This window comes from Onychomys torridus, chromosome 16 (genome assembly GCF_903995425.1).
Source record: "Onychomys torridus chromosome 16, mOncTor1.1, whole genome shotgun sequence".
In the NCBI taxonomy this organism is placed as follows: Eukaryota; Metazoa; Chordata; class Mammalia; order Rodentia; family Cricetidae; genus Onychomys; species Onychomys torridus.
Window position 1 is genome coordinate 43,178,279 of NC_050458.1, and position 16,873 is coordinate 43,195,151.

At 51.1% G+C, this 16,873-nt stretch overlaps 1 protein-coding gene across 3 annotated transcripts; it reads right to left on the minus strand.

Moving 5' to 3' along the window:
• Positions 1–1,845: 1,845 nt before the first annotated feature.
• On the minus strand, positions 1,846–14,408 carry Eif3d (eukaryotic translation initiation factor 3 subunit D). 3 transcript variants are annotated; one of them, XM_036208226.1, is made up of 15 exons: positions 14,072–14,408; positions 11,668–11,800; positions 11,367–11,412; positions 10,500–10,636; positions 9,908–9,993; positions 9,351–9,423; positions 7,835–7,947; positions 7,029–7,161; positions 6,177–6,324; positions 5,438–5,568; positions 4,939–5,024; positions 4,690–4,819; positions 2,706–2,848; positions 2,322–2,605; positions 1,846–1,974 (listed from the first exon to the last, which is right to left on the minus strand). In XM_036208226.1, exons 2-15 carry the CDS (start codon positions 11,788–11,790, stop codon positions 1,961–1,963), a joined length of 1,647 nt encoding a protein of 548 aa, XP_036064119.1. In that variant the 5' UTR covers positions 11,791–11,800; positions 14,072–14,408; the 3' UTR covers positions 1,846–1,960. The 3 variants fall into 3 exon arrangements, with proteins under 3 accessions (XP_036064119.1, XP_036064120.1, XP_036064122.1); XM_036208227.1 differs by lacking the exon at positions 14,072–14,408 and adding an exon at positions 13,897–14,065; XM_036208229.1 differs by lacking the exon at positions 14,072–14,408 and adding an exon at positions 12,711–13,031.
• Positions 14,409–16,873: the final 2,465 nt, after the last annotated feature.

Consider the following 16,873-nt stretch of genomic DNA (forward strand, 5'->3'; position numbering starts at 1 on the left):
GCCAGTTTTGTGGGACGGATGACGAGAGTAATGGGACCAAGACAGATGAACCAATTATTTGCCGCAGAGACTTGATCGTCCAGTTGTCGGAGGGGTGGGCAAGGGAAGCAATTCCCAGCGCATTGTAACTGACTCCTCAATACACATTTAGAAGTGACAACGTTTGCCTAAGACCACAGCTAAATGGATTTTGAGACAGCGTGGTGACTCACTCTCGTGAGCCCAACTGTCATGAGACTGAGTGAGGGGATTGCCTCCAGTGGGAGGAGATCGTTTCAAAATCCTAAAACCAAAGCCTCCAATTGAAACCCAGTGTAGGCAAGGATAGAAGGAGGAAGCTGATCTGATTCTCCAGGCTGGCCTCCTCAGGGTGGGTCACCTGGTTAGAGAGAACACTATGTGACTGTGTGGAGAACAGAGACCTACCTTCACAGGCCCACGCAGACTGCAGTCAATCAAGGCCCAGGGTTCTTAGGGAGAAGAGCCGGGGAGGACTTCTCTACAGCGTTGCATGGCAGGAGCTGCTTCCTATTAAAAGGGAGCAGTGCTTCCGGAGTCCTTCTTTGGAATTCTGCCCACTTGAAGTTTTCCTCATTTGCCTTGTAAATTTATATCTTTATGATTGTCCTGATTAAATCACAGCCAGGAATGCAGCTGCTTTATTTATTTATTTTTACAGCCTGCACCAAAGCAAGAAAAGCCCCCTGGGGGTAGACACAAACTTTTATAGTCACTGCGGAGACTTTAGTCCACTGGAGCTATGGCAAAGCACTGCACCAAAAATAAGGCAGAACATGTCCTTTCATAGCTGCTATGTATGGAGATGCGTGGGTGTCAGAGGGAACTAGAACCTGAAAGTTGGTTTGGTGATGGAAATGAAATGCTGGCTAGGACCCCACCCACCCTCAAGCCAGACTGAGGTGCTGCAGAGCTGGGTTCCTAACCATCGATCTACTACCCTTGGGGCAGAACCATGGGAGCTTCTGATGAACACATAGGGAACTCTTGATGGTGGATTAGGCCACGAATTCTGCAAAAGATCTGGATTCTAGTCCATTCTTGAAGGTCACGACACTTGTCACACCAGTTTCGTGTTCTTTACACCGTACATTAAAAAAAGCTTGTAGCCAGTGATGCTGCAAATTAGACTTTCCTGGGCTACAGTGACTTTCAGAAACTCCCGTCTTCTGCTCTGCTTTCTGATACCCGATGACAACCCGGCATCCTTTGCTGGATTCTTGAAGGTCAGTTATGTTGATGTAATTTGCATCTTTAGGAAGGCAATCCCAATCCCGAACCTGTTTCTTTATCTACACAGCTCTGCTTCCACCCACATTCCAGTTCTGAAGGGGCAGGTGAGGCATTTATGGAAAGCTTGGGGCGATTACCCAGGTGGGACAATTACTGAAGTGTTCAGCAGCACAGCACTCACAGAGAAGTCCACACTGCCTTTAAACACATGCAGTCCTCATGTGACCCACTGCTTTGTGCAGACTGGCTTGAGACTTTCTCCAGCCCAGGCCCACCTTGTAAACCATTAGCATCACCACCCAGCAGGCTGAAGCCGTGTTCTTCAAGAAGGGTCACCATCCCACCACCCCTCCTCGTGGAGACAGTAAACTCTGAAGACACCAGCTGGGTCATGCTAGGGCCCCCTCCATAAGGCACCTCAAACTGCATGAAAGGGGCGTGTCATAGGGTTCTTAAACCAACACCTCATCCTCTACAGAGAACGCAGTTCTCACAGTGCTCCAGCAGGGATGGAAGGAACCCTGAACAGCAGCCAGAAGGCTCCAGGAACTGCTGGGAGAAGGAAGGGCTGCAGGTCACAAGGGAAACACAGGATGAAGGAAAGAAACCAAACAGACTTAAACTTTATTCCATCTGCCACAGAGTAGGAGCCACACACACGCTGCCCAAGCACGGCGGGTGAACATACGTGGGCATCAAACCGACTCATTTAAGTTTCTTCCTCTGAAAGAAAAAAATATCAAGAGAGGTGAGCCTCATCATGTGATGCAACACATCTTTCCCTCTGAGGAACCGGACTGCTGAAGGCCTCCTCTTTGCTGAGCCCTCCTGACCCTTCTAGGCTGAGCAACTTTCTGTAACCACCAGTGAGGCTTTCCGGTCACGATCCACACGGCCTTGCTTCCTCTCAACAGCTGCCCAGGGCCTTCTCTACATGCTTTCCCTAGTCTCCTTCGGTGGCAGTGCCACCCCACAGGAAGAAGTGCCAGGAAGCTAAGTGACCACAGCACTGGCCTGGTTCGCTCACCAGCCCTCAGACCACCCAGGCTTCAGAGGCCCACTTTGCCTACCTTCCTCTTCCTCTTCTTCTTCTTCCTCATCCTCTTCATCTTCCTCGGAGCTGAAGGTGCCATCAGGCAAGCTGTAGACTCGGATGACCTGCTTGTTGGGGTCCTTGAGGATGAGGTACTTGCCCTCCTCCAGCTTCATGCAGATGTCAATGACACAGCGCAGGATGCCCCAGGCGTTTTCTACGCTCAGGTTGATCTGGCTGGCAAACTCATTGGGCTTAAACTGCTGGGTGCCCAGGATGACATGGCGTGAGGAGTCCTTTACGTGGTACCGGGACACATACCTGTGGGAGAACGATGGTGGTCATACAGGGCAGTATAGAGATTGCAACGCCTGGGGTGCAGTGCAGTCCCTTGGTAATGCCAGGTCTGCCCCAGTCTTACCCGAGCTTCAAGTACTCAGATCCAGCTAGCAAAGCACAGCAGGTCCACCGGGCCAACTTGTAGCTGTTGTTCTTCAGCTCAGTGGCGATGACAGCCCCACGCTGAGAGTCCAACTTTTGCCGCCAGTCAACGCCGTTACAATGCTGCAGAAAGAAAGCTGGTTACTGGGTGAGGGCACACCCCACAGCAGGCCCCTGGAAGACAGAGACCCACTAAGACGTGAAGAGTATGCCTGAGTCAGGTAGACCGATTATCATCCAAGATATAAAGACATGGCCATCTTTGTATGTAGCCACTCAACCAGATGGTAATGATGGACAAGGTAAATCTCAGTGACAAGGGTGCTGTGTAGTGAAAAGGGGCTTTACACTGTGCCAAGGTGAACATGCAGAGAAGGAAGACTGGGATCTGAGGGGCAGGTGGACGAGCCCTAGGGGCAGCTGAGGCCAGGAGCCCAGCACCTGATGTTTCTTATGGACTTACAGGTGTGGGCAGTCCCAAGGTCATAGGGTAGGGAGATCCCCCCCCCCCTCCAAACTTTCTTGGTCCATTCCAAAATGAGTATCTGACAGATTCTGTTTCCCCTAAAACTTGAAAACCTGCTGTAGCACCTACAAAGTGCCATGACACTGAAGAGCCCTGTCACCCTCCCGGGGACAATCACAGGCAGAGACAAACTGACTATAGTGGACAGAAGTCAGATGCCAAATGACAGGCACAAGGAACACAGAGTGCCTGAGCAGACTCAGGAATGGAGTACTAAGATAGTGGACTCTGGGGAATGAGTACCTGAGTGCTGACAAGGAACAGGGGCCTCAGCTTTATCACTGCAAGGACCTGACTTCTGAACACCCTGAACGAGCTTCTAGCAGACATTCTTCTGAACACACTGAGTTCTAGGGACAGAGTCATTGCCACCCATGGCACCTCAACAGAGAATGAAACTACAACATGCTGGATGTCTGCCCACCAAATCCAGTTGTAGGCACTGTTTTGGGCCAGTAAATTTCTTTTTATGTGTTTGTGAAGTATAAGGTACTCTGGGACAAGAGCCACATGGGGTTACCCTAAGGTTCCACTGGGGTCAATCTCACCTGTGAGGGAGGCAGAGATAAGTGATTTCAGAACAGCACAAACACCAGGGAAGGCAGACACTACAGTAGAAGTCTAGAAGGCCATTGGCCCCAGAAGAGAATGGCTCTCTGAGCCACATTTGGATGGCAAGCTAACATCACAGGCTGGCTGGGCCCCAGAATCATCCTTACCAGCACTTTCTCCTGTGCAGAGGCTATAGTCCTGCCCTTCCTTTAGCAGTATGCCACACAGAAAGTGAGGGAGAAAAGAATGACACCAGACCTGACTCTCCTGGTGGACTGTCCACTGGTAACAATGGAAAGAGGAGAGTGTGCCACATGCACTGTTTTCTCCAGCTCTTAGAACAGTGGTTCTCAAGTTTCCTAAAGCTGTGACCCTTTAATACAGTCCCTCATGCTGTGGTGAGCCCGACCACACAACTACCAGTGTTCCTTCACAGCTCCCATTTCACTACCGTTGTGAACCCTACTGTAGATATCTGATATGTGGCCCCTCAGAGGGGTCACGACCCACAGGTTGAGAACTGCCATCTTAGAGTCTTGAGGTTAGTGATGACAGAGCTGGACAAAGGGATCACAAGGTGACAGTGAGGCTAAGTATAGAAAGAGGCCAGAAAGTGACCAGGCTTCCCGAGACAAGGTCAAGATCAGGTGCATAGAGTTGGAGCTAAGGGCAGCCAGAATGAATAGACAAAAGTACCTGAAGACAGAAGGTGTCGAAAGCAGAAACCTTCTTACCTTGGACTGTTCTGTCAGCAGGGACTTAAGTGGATGAAGAAACTCAAGATACCTATGGATCCCTAACCCCCACCCCCATGACTCCCATGGTGAGCTTACTCCAGCCCACCCCACCACACACAACAGGGAACACAGCTGCAGCGGTGCCTCACCCTGGAGTCCCACTCATTGAGTGTTTTGATGTTGATGAAGGACACTTCCCCATTGGCTCCAGTCATGACACCATCATGCTCACAGCGGACGATAAGGTCAATGTCATCTCCTAGTTTCCACCTTCGGTAGCTACAAGGAAGGCAAGATTCATTTTCTGTAAGATCTGCTGCTCTGGATGGACCACCCCAGAGAGCAGAGGACAGGGCCTGTGCTCCAGTCTGGCCACACCCCCATCAGAGCCGACGTACCGGTAAGCAACAGAGGCGATCTCATTCTTGTCCATGTCATCCTCCACAAACGGGTTTGGGTTGGGGAAATTGTATCTTTCTCTCCCCTGCAGGAGTGACAGAGCTTTCAGGAGCTGCTGTGCCTTCAAGTCAGCAGACCCAGCACTGCTTCACATCCCGGAGGGCCTGGCTCACTTGTACTAAGGACTACACTGACACATCCCGTGAACACCCTGCCTGCTTCCTTCTTCACCCAGGCGGACTGTGAGTAAAAGGTGGATAATGTCCAATATCACGTCCTCAAGGCAAAAAAGGCACTTTAGCCAAAGGCATCTCCACAGCTCATCTGTGTGTAACCCAGAGAGAGGAAATATGCCCAAGCACACAGACCTGTTCATGGCTTAGATCCTGGGCTGCCAGGAGTGGCCAACCTCACCTGAGTCTAGTGCAAGGCAGACTCAGCAGCAGCCTCCTAAACCACAAACCAGCACGATGGTGCCACCCCCTCCTGTGTGCTCACCATTCTCAGGCACTGCTGGGAGAAGTTGTGGTTGATGTAGGTGGCCTCCATGGCCAGGTTGCGGGGTGAGTTGAAGGAATTGCCTTCATCCTGAGGGGGCTCATTGGCTGTCTCACTCACAGTCAGGAGATCTGCAAAAGCCCAAGCGTGGATGGTCACCTGCTCATGCAGCCACGAGCCACTGGCAGTGTGCAAAGCAGCACAGGGGATGGAGACCTAGACACAGGGGCGCGGCTGTGTGCTGATAGGGGTCTCTCCCAGGTGTATGTGTGGCATGTGCGAGGAGGGTGGGTGGCTCTTGGATAATCTTCTGTCTCACCTAGCAACACCAGCCACATAGTAAGAAGGCCACTCTTTCTCATTCTTTCTGGGTTCCTCAAGAGAATGTGTCTCTGTTGGCATTTTAACAAATGAGGCTCAACACTCCAACAGAATCAGACGGCTTTGTTTTCATACTGCAGTTTGTGAGTGATTCATTAATGGTGTGGATATATGTGTGTGTCATAAAATACACGCATACGTATTTTCCTTAAAAAGCCAGTCCTGTGCAAGTGAACCACACACAGCCACAGCAGTGGTGTGGGAACTCGGAGATGAGGCGGGGAAACACTGAAGTGGTCTCTTCCCTTGGACTCCAGGAGGCTGGGAGGGGTTGATACATGACCCATTCTCAGGACTAAGCAATTGTTTGGAACCAACAATACCTGTGCCCAAGTTGCTCCCTAGACAGGCTGCTTACCAAAGTCAGAGTTGTCCCTCTTGTCAAAGAAGAGTTTAGACCCGACTCTCTGCACGACAATGTCCCAGGAGTACACAGAGCGGGTGCAGCTCATCAGTGTGGCCAGGATGGCGTCAGTAGCAAACACATTGCCCTGTGTTTTTGCCAGCTGCAAGGAAGGAGGGAGAGTGTGAAATGAGGACGCTGAGGTCACCAGGAAGGGAAAGGACTCCCATAGTCACCCGAGAAGGCTGCAGCAAACTGGCTGGAATGGGTGCTCAGTCACTGTGCTGGGCTGTGGTGGAGGCACACGCCATGCTCTGCTCACTAGCCTCCAGCCGAGCACCTCCCTGTCTTGCAGGTGAGAAAGCTAAGGCTCCAGTGCAATAAAGTCTGCCTGGCAGAGCTGGGGATGAGCATGCCTCTGTTCAGCACATTTAAGTCCACCCAGCAATGAGCCTCCCCTTCCATCAAATCCTAAGTCTGACACAGAATAACCTTATTCAAGGGCTGGGCTATGCACAGTCAGCTGTTTCTGTGAGGTCTACCCAGTCAATCCACCAAATATGGGGGGGCGGGAGGAAGACTGTGCCCAATCAACATGTACACCCTCTCTCTGTCCGATTCCCCAACAACTGCTTATGTAGTAGTATCCAGTGTCTTAGGTGTTGTGAGCAAGCCAGAATGATGTGACGATTGCCAGGACCGACAGGTGAGTCACATCATTCTTACTGAAGCACCTGTGAGTTTTGGCATCCATGGGGTGGTCCTGAACACGCCCCCCCCCCCCCCCCCCAGGGACACCCGCACATCTCACCCCCTATTCTTTCTGGGGCCTCAGCAACATTCCTAAAGTGGGCAGAGGGAGCACACCTTGCGGATGACAGGGTCGTCTGTGGTGGTGACGGTGTGGAAGATGCGCTTGATGCTCCGCAGAGGCTTCTCACTCCGAGTGGTGATGCGGTCAAAGGCTTTGTCATAGTACTCCAGTGCGCCACAACACTCGCTGAGGGAAGAGGGGAAATCAGAGATCCTCCCCTCTCTCTTTTACAGCATGGAATCAGAAGTCTTATCTACTGGGCACAGGGTGCATACCTATCATCTCAGCACTAGAGAGACAGAGGCAGGAGGATGGCAAATTTGAGTTAAGATCCAGCTACACATAAGCACTCTGTCTCAGAAAGAAACACCACCCAGAAGTCTAGTATGTATGAAAGAGATGGAATTAATCTCCCTGGAAAGGAGGTAAATCCTCACTCCAGCTGTTTCCTGTCCTCTTAGCTCTCACAGGGAAACACGCCTTCCCCAGCTACCCTCCTCTGGGAAGAGCCCATTACAGAGGCACCTTACTGCCTTAGCTCCACACCCCTGTTCTGTGTCTGAGGCTGCACCAAATGGAGGCTCCTGAATATCTGTCATGCTTCTTCTGCCCAAAGAGCTTAGAGACTGACCCACTGTGCTTCTGTGCAGATACCAAGAGTGGAAACAAACTGGAACTTTCAGTAAACTTAATGTTTTGTTTTTTTTTTTTGGGTGGGTCTTGATTAAAAATCATACTCACTAGTCTTAGGTAGTATCATGAGTGGCTTCAAGTCTGGAGTTGCTAGGGCCTAAGGAGACATGGATCCCAGCTGGTCCACATGCACGAGTGTGTGGACAGCAGTGAAGAAGCTACTCACATGTCTTGAGGCTCCGACACTTCCAAGTAGCGCATCTTCATTAGCTGAGGGAAGTCCATCTCTTCCTTCACCTCCCAGTCACTGCGGACTTCAACCGAAGAGTCTCGGGGTTTCTGTAGAGAACCCAGGGAAGATACTCATACCCACACAAGGAGGCAAAAGAGGTCAACACAGAAGGGCTTCATTTAATCATATGTCCCAGCTGCAGAGTTTTTGTTTTTGTTTGTTTTTTGAGAGAGGGTTTCTCTGTGTAACTCTGGCTGTTCTGGAACTCACTTTTTAGACCCGGCTGGCCTTGAACTCAGATCCGCCTGCCTCTGCCTCCCGAGTGCTGGGATTAAAGGTGTGTGTAGGCCCGGCTGGTTTTAAGAAGGTATCCGGGACTCAACACGGACCTCTTAGGGTATCAACTACATGGTTTGACACAACAAGCACCAAACTCACCACAGTGCAACTTCCGCAATTTTAACATCCTCCGCCGCCTCCTTGCAGCACTGGGGATTGAACCCAAATTTTTGGTATGCAAGGCAGCCACTGCACTGCTGGGCTATACTCCTGCCAGACCCCACTGTGGCCACGTCTGCTATTCTCATAGCCCATACAAAGGCGTTAGCACTATTCCTAACAGTGCCAAAGCGGAAAGGTGAATGGCTGAAAGAAATGTGGCAGTCCATACAAAGAAACGCTACTTGGCAATAAGGAGTTAAGTACAGTCAGTTCTCTTTATCTGCAGGTTTTACACCCACGGGTTTTCTAATCCAGAGTCATGTGTGAACTGAAAACATTCCAGGTACTCAGCATGCTGAAAGTCCTAACTACTGGGGGGCCGAGGCAAGAGGATCACGTGAGATCAACACGTATAAATAGCCCAGAGGTGAGTTAAAGTCTGTGAGGGGAGGCACATAAGATACATGCACTGCCACACCATTTTATGAAAAAACAAAGTCAGCACCCACAAATCTTGGTCTCTTTGAGGGGGCCTGGAATCAATCCTTAACAGCACGAAGGAAAAATAAAAGGACGGTACTAATAAAGGCTGCGACAGGGGTCAGACCTTTAAAATGCCACACTAAGCCGGGCAGTGGTGGCGCACGCCTGTAATCCCAGCACTGTAATCCCAGGCAGATCTCTGTGAGTTCGAGGCCAGCCTGGTCTACAGAGCTAGTCCAGGACAGCCTCCAAAGCTACAGAGAAACCCTGTCTCAAAAAAACCAAAAGAAAAAATAAATAAATAAAAAAGCCACACTAAATAAAGGGCACAGCTTATGATTCCATTTACATGAAATGCACACAATGAGAAATCCAGAGACAGCAAGAGCAGTGTTGGCTAGGACTGGGGAAGACAGGCCATGCCTAAGGGCACAAGGTTTCTTCACTAGAGTGATGCAGGTGTAAAGCTTTCTGCAGTAACTGAGCACACTAGAGACTACACTGCACTGTATGGCTCCTATCTCTAAGGATAAAAAGAAAACAAACCCACCCAATTCCCAACAAAATTCTGGTATGGACACACTACCTGCGACTTCTGGTCCCATTTCTGCCTCACTCCAAATTGCTTCTGGAATTTTTTCTGCAAGCGAATTCGTTCTCTGAAAAGACAGACAGACAGAATGCTGTGCTTTCAGTAGCTCCTTCTAGCTGAATCACAGTGTTCTTCCTGCTGCTACCAGGATAGAAAATGGGCTCAGACATGAAGAGATCATGTTGGCATACACCGGGGACAAGAGCAGAGGCACACTACCCCCAGAACTAACTGTAGGGGTGCAGGTAGCCCACAGTTACTGGCAATCCTGGCTAGGGTGTGGTGGCTGCTGTGCTCAGCCCCAAGGACCTTAGGATACAGTGTACATGGTGCTGCCTGGAACTAGGCACCCAGAAGCTACAGAGGCCACTTCAGTTCTACCTCAGTTACTCCCCACTTGTCACCATGACCCAGTCTTGGTCAGCAATAGGCTATGAGGTTCTGGTTTCTTTTGCAACAGGGAAAGACAGCCAGTCCCTGCTCTGGCTGCAGGATTTCTGAACACAGCCCATCTGTGAACACAGCTTTGACTGGCAGGACGGGATGCTCACCTCTCTTTCTGCTTGGCACTCTTGGGCAGCGTCTGAAGGTTGAACTGCACCATGTTCCGGCGATCTTTGTCTCTGCGGAGGTTCCGCTGAGAAGCCGGAAGAAACCCACGTTAACCTCTTAAGAGTCATAGCTTATTGATATCTCGAGAGAAGTTTAGGGTGTGAAGCCCCAAGTTTCACGTCCCTGTCCTTTTACTCTACAGCGCCTACAGTACCTGAGTTAAGGGGAGAGGCAGTTGTGTGTTCGCTTGGACTCTTTCCACCAATGCGGGCTTACTAGCTTTACTGGAGTAGCTAGGGCTGCATCTTTATGTAGCGCCCAGCCAAGCACCTAATTAATAAAGCCTCCATGTTGCAATTAAGCGAGGAAATAGGCTCCCAGCACAGGTGTATGTTGTCTGGCCTACCATGAACAGAAATCTAAATCCCTCCAGCATATCCTTGGAGAAGGTATTCTGATACAACTAGTTACTGAACTGCTACTTGGGATTGGCCAGAGGCCTGCAAGCTTTTCCTGTTTCATCGGTGCTCCAAGATGGTTGCTAAGGGCAGAAATTCTCAACAGTGGGTGCTCCAAGGCGCTCAGGCTGACCTGTGCGAATCTCATCCGGTTCCGCTGGTAGGCGGTCTTCTGTGTGCGCGCCGTGTCCACCAGCTGGAAGCTTGTCTCATCCTCCTCGTGGAAATAAGCATACTGACTTCCTCCACCGAACTGAGAGGAGTACTTGTCTGCAGGCAAAGGCGACAGTGGGCGCTAAGTGCTCCCTACACACTGCTCATGTGCACAACGCCCTTGAGTCCTGCTCTCTGAAGTGTGGTTCTGGGACCTGCAGCACCTTTTAGGACCACAAGCTTGTGAGGTATGCAGACTCACTGCCCTGCCTAGATCTGACAGATGGAAACCTGTATTTAAACACGATCCCAGGTGATTCATACACACATTTAAGTTTTAAGAGCTTGAGTCTAAAGAACTTAACAAGAGAGCCCAAGAATCTCAAGCCAACCCACTTCACCTCTGCTTCATCAAGTAAGAATCACCGGAGCCATGGATACTGCCATTGACCACGACAGACTTTCTTTCCCACCTCCGCCACCTTAACTCAGTATTCCAAGCAGCCACTTCCAACCATCTAATTGGCACCAAGAAAAGCGTTTTCCCTTACCAGAACCTTAAAACCAGGGCCCACAGCCTGGCGTCCACCAACTGGGCTTCAGGAAGTCCCAAGCAATAGAATCAAATGGCACACTCAACATACTTTAGAGGAGTCTGGCTGTCACCCCACAATAATTAACTTTTAACTTCTGGGACTATTTCCAAAACCATGGTTAGGACACACACTCCAGAACATATCCCCAGTAACTATGATTTCCTTCCTAAAAAGCTTTGTGTGGAGCTTATTGAACAAAGCAACAGTCTTCCCAAGGCCCAGATGTGGGTAGACCACCGAGGAACACTTACTGGTGTACCTCTTGTCCTGGTACGTGGCCCCCGTCCAGTCTGCAACCTGTTAGGTGCAATGAGGACAAAGAAGAGAACAGGTCAGGCAAGTAGGCTTCTGCTGACCCAGAAACCCCCAATATAAGGGAGACTGCATGAGAAAGGCATCAGCAACGCCTCCGATGCTTCTGCACACGACTCCGCCTCTGACTCATCCTACAGTCAGACCTTCCTCGGTGGTGGCCCCGAAGGAAGTACAGCCATGAAGAGTAAGAGGAAACGGGCAGCTGTGAGCACTGCCCCAGCTGAAGGGACCCAATACCTTCCCCAGCCGATCGCCTTTGCTGAACGGCTGGTAGGGCATGTCCCGAAACTGCTCAGGAACGGCACAGGGACCCCAGCCCGAGGGGTTGTCCTGGATCACAGGTGTCATGAACTTCGCCATCTTCTAAAACCTAAAAAACAAGCACTGTGAGCGGCTATGAACAAAGGCCACGAAGTCCCATGCACCCACCTCCACTGGAGCTGCACTACAGAGGTGCACACAAAGCAGGCTCTGGAGCAGCCTGGACAGGGCTTCCTTGTAACTGCTCTAAGAACACTTCAAACTCAGAAGATGGCCCACAGCAGCGACATTTTCTTGTGTCTCATTAATTCTAGGACATATTCTTTTTTGGTGAATATCCTTGAAATGAGGCTGTGCTTTATACTTGACGGGGTGTCACATCTTTTCTTTCTCAGTCTACTGTAAGATAAAGGTGTTTCAGGATTCATGAAATATGGTAAAGGTGTGATGAGTTCCCTCAAAAACACCTTCACCGAAGCACCCAACTTCTCTAAGCCCCAGGCTCTAAAATAAAGAGCCTGTACCATGGGACCATTGTCAAAGTCTTATTGGTTACCACACCACACAATTACTACTCAGACCCACAAATACACCAGCAGAGTGCTTTAAAGGCCCTTGGGCTGCTGAGATGGTGCAGCAGGTAAAGGTGGAACCAAAGTGGAAGGAGAGAATTGACTCCCAAATGTGCTCCTCTGACCTCCAGGTGAATGCCATGGCATGCATGTGCTGGCACTCACCCCCCCCCCCTCACACACACACACACACACACACACACACACACACACACAAATTTTAAAAAATAAAGGACTAAAACCAAATTTCCAAGGGCCTTAAGTGGGTCCTGGAATCTGACTTTCTGTTTCTTCCAATTTCCCACCAGCACAAATCCTGTACAGTGTGTGCAGCCAGGCAAAACCAGCAGGGTAAGGGCCAGTGAGATGGCGGCAGCTGTCAAATGTACACACACGTACACACACACACACACACACACACACACACACACACGGCACCGTACTCACTTCTTACTCCACCTCATCAGACCCTTCTATCGATTCTGTGGGGCAGAGGCCAGTTCTGCTCCCATTTCCCAGGTAAAAATATAAAGGTACAGTGAAATAAAAGTTACAATGTTGGATGATTTAAAAATTTGAAACCAGGCAGTGTAGCTTTGAAATCAGTCTGTATAAATGCTACAGCTCATTTTAGAAAAGTAAAAACCAAGAGCTGTATAACCCAGGGGTTTGCTGGACACTTCCCACCAACAAAACAAAGCAAAACAAAACAACATGCATCGACCACCTGTCTGACATAGCAAGGTGGTGGTGGTGCAGATCTGAGTTCGAGGCCAGCCTGGTCTACAGAGTGAGTTCCAGGACAGCCAGGGCCACACAGAGAAACCCTGTCTTGGAAAAAAAAAAAAAGTCTGACAATGTCCAGAGTCTAGTAATCTCTTCTCCTTGCTCTGAAAACAGGAAAGCCGAGGATATTTAGGTTGACAGCAACAAGGAATAAACTTGGGAGCTTCGTCCCCATAGGTGAACTTATCCTAAGCTGCAGGAAGAGAACGTGGGGGAGGGTGGTGGCCTTCAAACAGTTCACATGACAGAAGAGCCCCAGCGAGTGTTGGTTCGTGCTAGGGAGTTTCGAACCACTGCTCCCTCATATGACCATCTTTGAGAAACAAAGTTGGCTCTAACTGAAGCAGTCCATCCGCCCAACATCTCTAAACACTTTCCCAGGTTGTCTGCCTGAGCCTGGCCTCCTTTGGCTCTACCGTAGTTAGGTGGCAGCCCGACAGTCTGGGGCTTTAAGCCATACCCACAATACTGTCTCAAAAGCAACTGTAAAATGTTAGTGGTCACAAGTCCCAGATAGCTCAAGGCTCGACATGCATCACCTCCCTGGATGGGCAGGGGTTTGCAGTCCTTTGGCTTCTGCACATGTGAACCAGAAAGTAACTGGCAGGGGAAAACTAAGACGATGCGACAGCTGTAATTGGCCACTATCACCGTGGTCACTACGGACGGGAACCACGGACTCCCGGGCTCGGTTTCAGACCAGAGTGGAACCTACTCCCCTCAGTCTTCCATTTCGGAGCAGAGAAGGAAATCGTTCAAAACCCCCAGAGCGGGGACACTCGGCCCCCACGGCCGTGCTAGCATCGGGTGAGGGATCCACACGCCGTGTCCGGTGTCCTGCACTTACAGGGTCGCGCCTGGGACCACCGCGGGCAGATTCCCGCCCCGCCCAGCGGAGGAGCAGCGACGACAGCAGAGGACGTAAAGGAAGGCTCTTCCGGGAGGGCCTCCCCTCTCCGAAGCCAGGCCTAGCCCAGGCTGGCTCGCGAGGTCCGCAGGGCTCTACGAAGCAAGCCGCTCACCTGCAAGGGGCTCCGCAGGCCCGGATGGCGACAGATGGCGTGGGTGAGAGACTGCGAGACGCTCCGTACTCCCGGGGCCCCCAAGACAGGAGGAAAGTTGCGCGCGCAGGGGCCGGCGCCGTAAACCGCGACCAGCGCTGTCGTAAAACGGCCCCGCCACTTCCTTCTTAGTCAGCGGAAAAACGTCGAGCCGTAAAGCGAAGACACAACCGGAAGGCTGTCGTCACGGCTCTCGGCCTCTGAGATGCCAGACACGGGTCGGGGTGATTACGTCAGCGGCATCTGGGGACGCCCAGAGCGGTTCAGAGCTGAAACGTGGTCGCTCGCGGTGCGAGGGAAGCTGGGGCGGGGAGCGGGAAGGAGCCGGCCCCCACGGTGTCCCACAGTGCTTCGCGGCCGCCTCGACCCCTTTGCCTCCCACAGTACCTCGCGGCTGTCGCCGCCTCCAGTCTGGTTGTCGGTCGGGTTGAACGTCCCCTGGAGGCTGGGTGGCCCCGCGCGTTACCGTTCCGGTTCCCTGGGGCACCAGCGCAGGGTGAGGGGTGGCAAGTGACCCGCGTGGTCCGGGCTGATAGAACTTCGGGGTGGCCGCCAGGGCTTCAAACCTTTGTTCCCCAGATCTCAAGCCTCGTTCTTGAACGGAGATTTCTGGTCGCTAATTAAAAGTCAAATAAGAGCAAATTTAGGTTTTCCCACTTGCGTAGATTGGCATTCGAGTCGGGACTATCCAAGCCGCAGTCCGGGAGTCTGCGTTTTAACTGATAATTACGATTCAGAGGGTGCGATTCAGTGCGACCTCTTGCCCCGTGCAGCCGTAGAGTGCTCGGCAATTAGGAGTCCTGGAAAGAGACTCAGGGTGGGCTTTTATTTAAAGCCGGTCCGTCTGCCTAGCTGCCTAGGTTTCCTTGCTAGTTTCCCAGTAGGTCTCCTTTATTAGCGAACACATCTGTTCTTAGACACATGTCTCTAGGTCCAGCCACGTCTAGCTGTACAGTCTTCACATCTTTGGGCCAGTTTCCTTTTATGTAAACTGGAAATAGTAGTTAATAAGGCGTAAAATAAGTGGTTGTCAAAAGTCCATTCCACTGTCTAGTCATTACCGTGGGCGCTACCTGGATGGACTTGATCAGGTGATCTGAATGTGCTGAAAATGAGAATGATGGGGGTGCCGGTTTCCCAGTTTTTGTTCCCGGGATTTGGTGGATCCTGCTGGGTCCTCATCATTCTTGACTAGCCTGTCTGTATTCTAATTTGAGTGCTGTCTCCCCTCACCGGACCATCTCTACTCATAACTTGATCTATTCATATCCCTGATGGGTTGCTCCTCAGCATGGTCAAAGGTCTTCCCACACACAACTAGCATCTTCCTAGGGAAGCATAATACAAAGTAGACTAGCTTTCTGTGGCCTGATGTCCCTGGCTGCCTTCTCCCTTCGGTGCCCGGTGCCCGCTGTTCTGTACACAACCTCTGCTCTGGCGACAATGGCCTGCTCTCACCCCCCCCCCCACCCCCCACCCCCCACCCCCCACCCCCCCACCCCCCACCCCTCCCCACCCCCACCCCCGCGCGCCGCCCCCGCGCAGGTCCTACCTTGCAGTGTTTTCTGCCCTGGAGGTTTACTGTCGCTGTTTTGATCCTGTCATGTCTGTGTCTTTAAGAGTTGGCTTCTAGCCAGGAGCGATTGCACATCCTGGGACCCCTGTACTCTGAAGTTGAGGCAGGAGGATCATAATGCCAGACAGGAGCTGGTGAAGTGGAGAAGGCTCCAAGAAAAGGCACTTTCTTGGAAAATTGAGCCATCTCACAGACAGTAAGACTTATTTGTTTGTTTGTTTTTTCGAGACAGGGTTTCTTTGTGTAGCTTTGGAGCCTATCCTGAAACTCGCTCTGTAGACCAGGCTGGCCTCGAACTCAGAGATCGGCCTGGCTCTGCCTCCCATGTGCTTGGATTAAAGACAATAGGCTACCACCACCCAGTTTCAGTAAGAACTTTTTAAAAAATTTGAAACAGGGTTTCACTAAATTGCCCAACCTGACCTTGAACTCCCAGCACCTGAGAACCTGAGGCAGGATGGCTGCAAACCTGGTGCCAGCCTGGGCTCCATAGCAAGACCCCCAAAATATAAGGAGATATGTATCTTTGCTGAATTGCTCCCATCACGTCTTTCCTGTTTTTGTTTTCTCTCTCTCTCTCTCTCTCTCTCTCTCTCTCTCTCTCTCTCTCTCTGTGTGTGTGTGTGTGTGTGTGTGTGTCTCCCTTTTTGCTGTGGATCCCAGAGGCCATCTGCTGCAGCCTATCGTTGTGTCAGAGTTTAAACGTCTTTCCCCTATTCTGGCCCCGAAGTTCTGCTCACTCCAGAAGGAGGATTTGGAGGCTCCTGCCTCACTCTCAGCTCACCATGTAGTTTATTCTCTTATGGGTCCCCCTGCCTCTCCCTCCAGACTCTGACTCTGCAGTTCTGTATCACTCGTGAGCAGTGGCATTGTTTTTGAGTGTGCCCGAGAAGTGCTTTGTGGACCCAAGATCTTTAGAACCTGATTTTGGAGTCAGTAAGACAGAACAAAAAAGATTCCCCTAGGCCCCTCACATTCTTCACTGGGGATATGGTTCAGTTGCTGGAGTACTTGCTTAGCATGCACAAGGCCCTGGGTTCAATCCCCAGCTCTGTGTAAACCAGGTATGTAGGCACACACCTGTAATCTCAGCACCTGGGGAGGTTGAGACAGGAGGATCAGATGATCAAGGTCTTGAAAAACAAAAGCAAAACAAATCATTTTCAGCCTGTAGCTCAAAGCCAGCT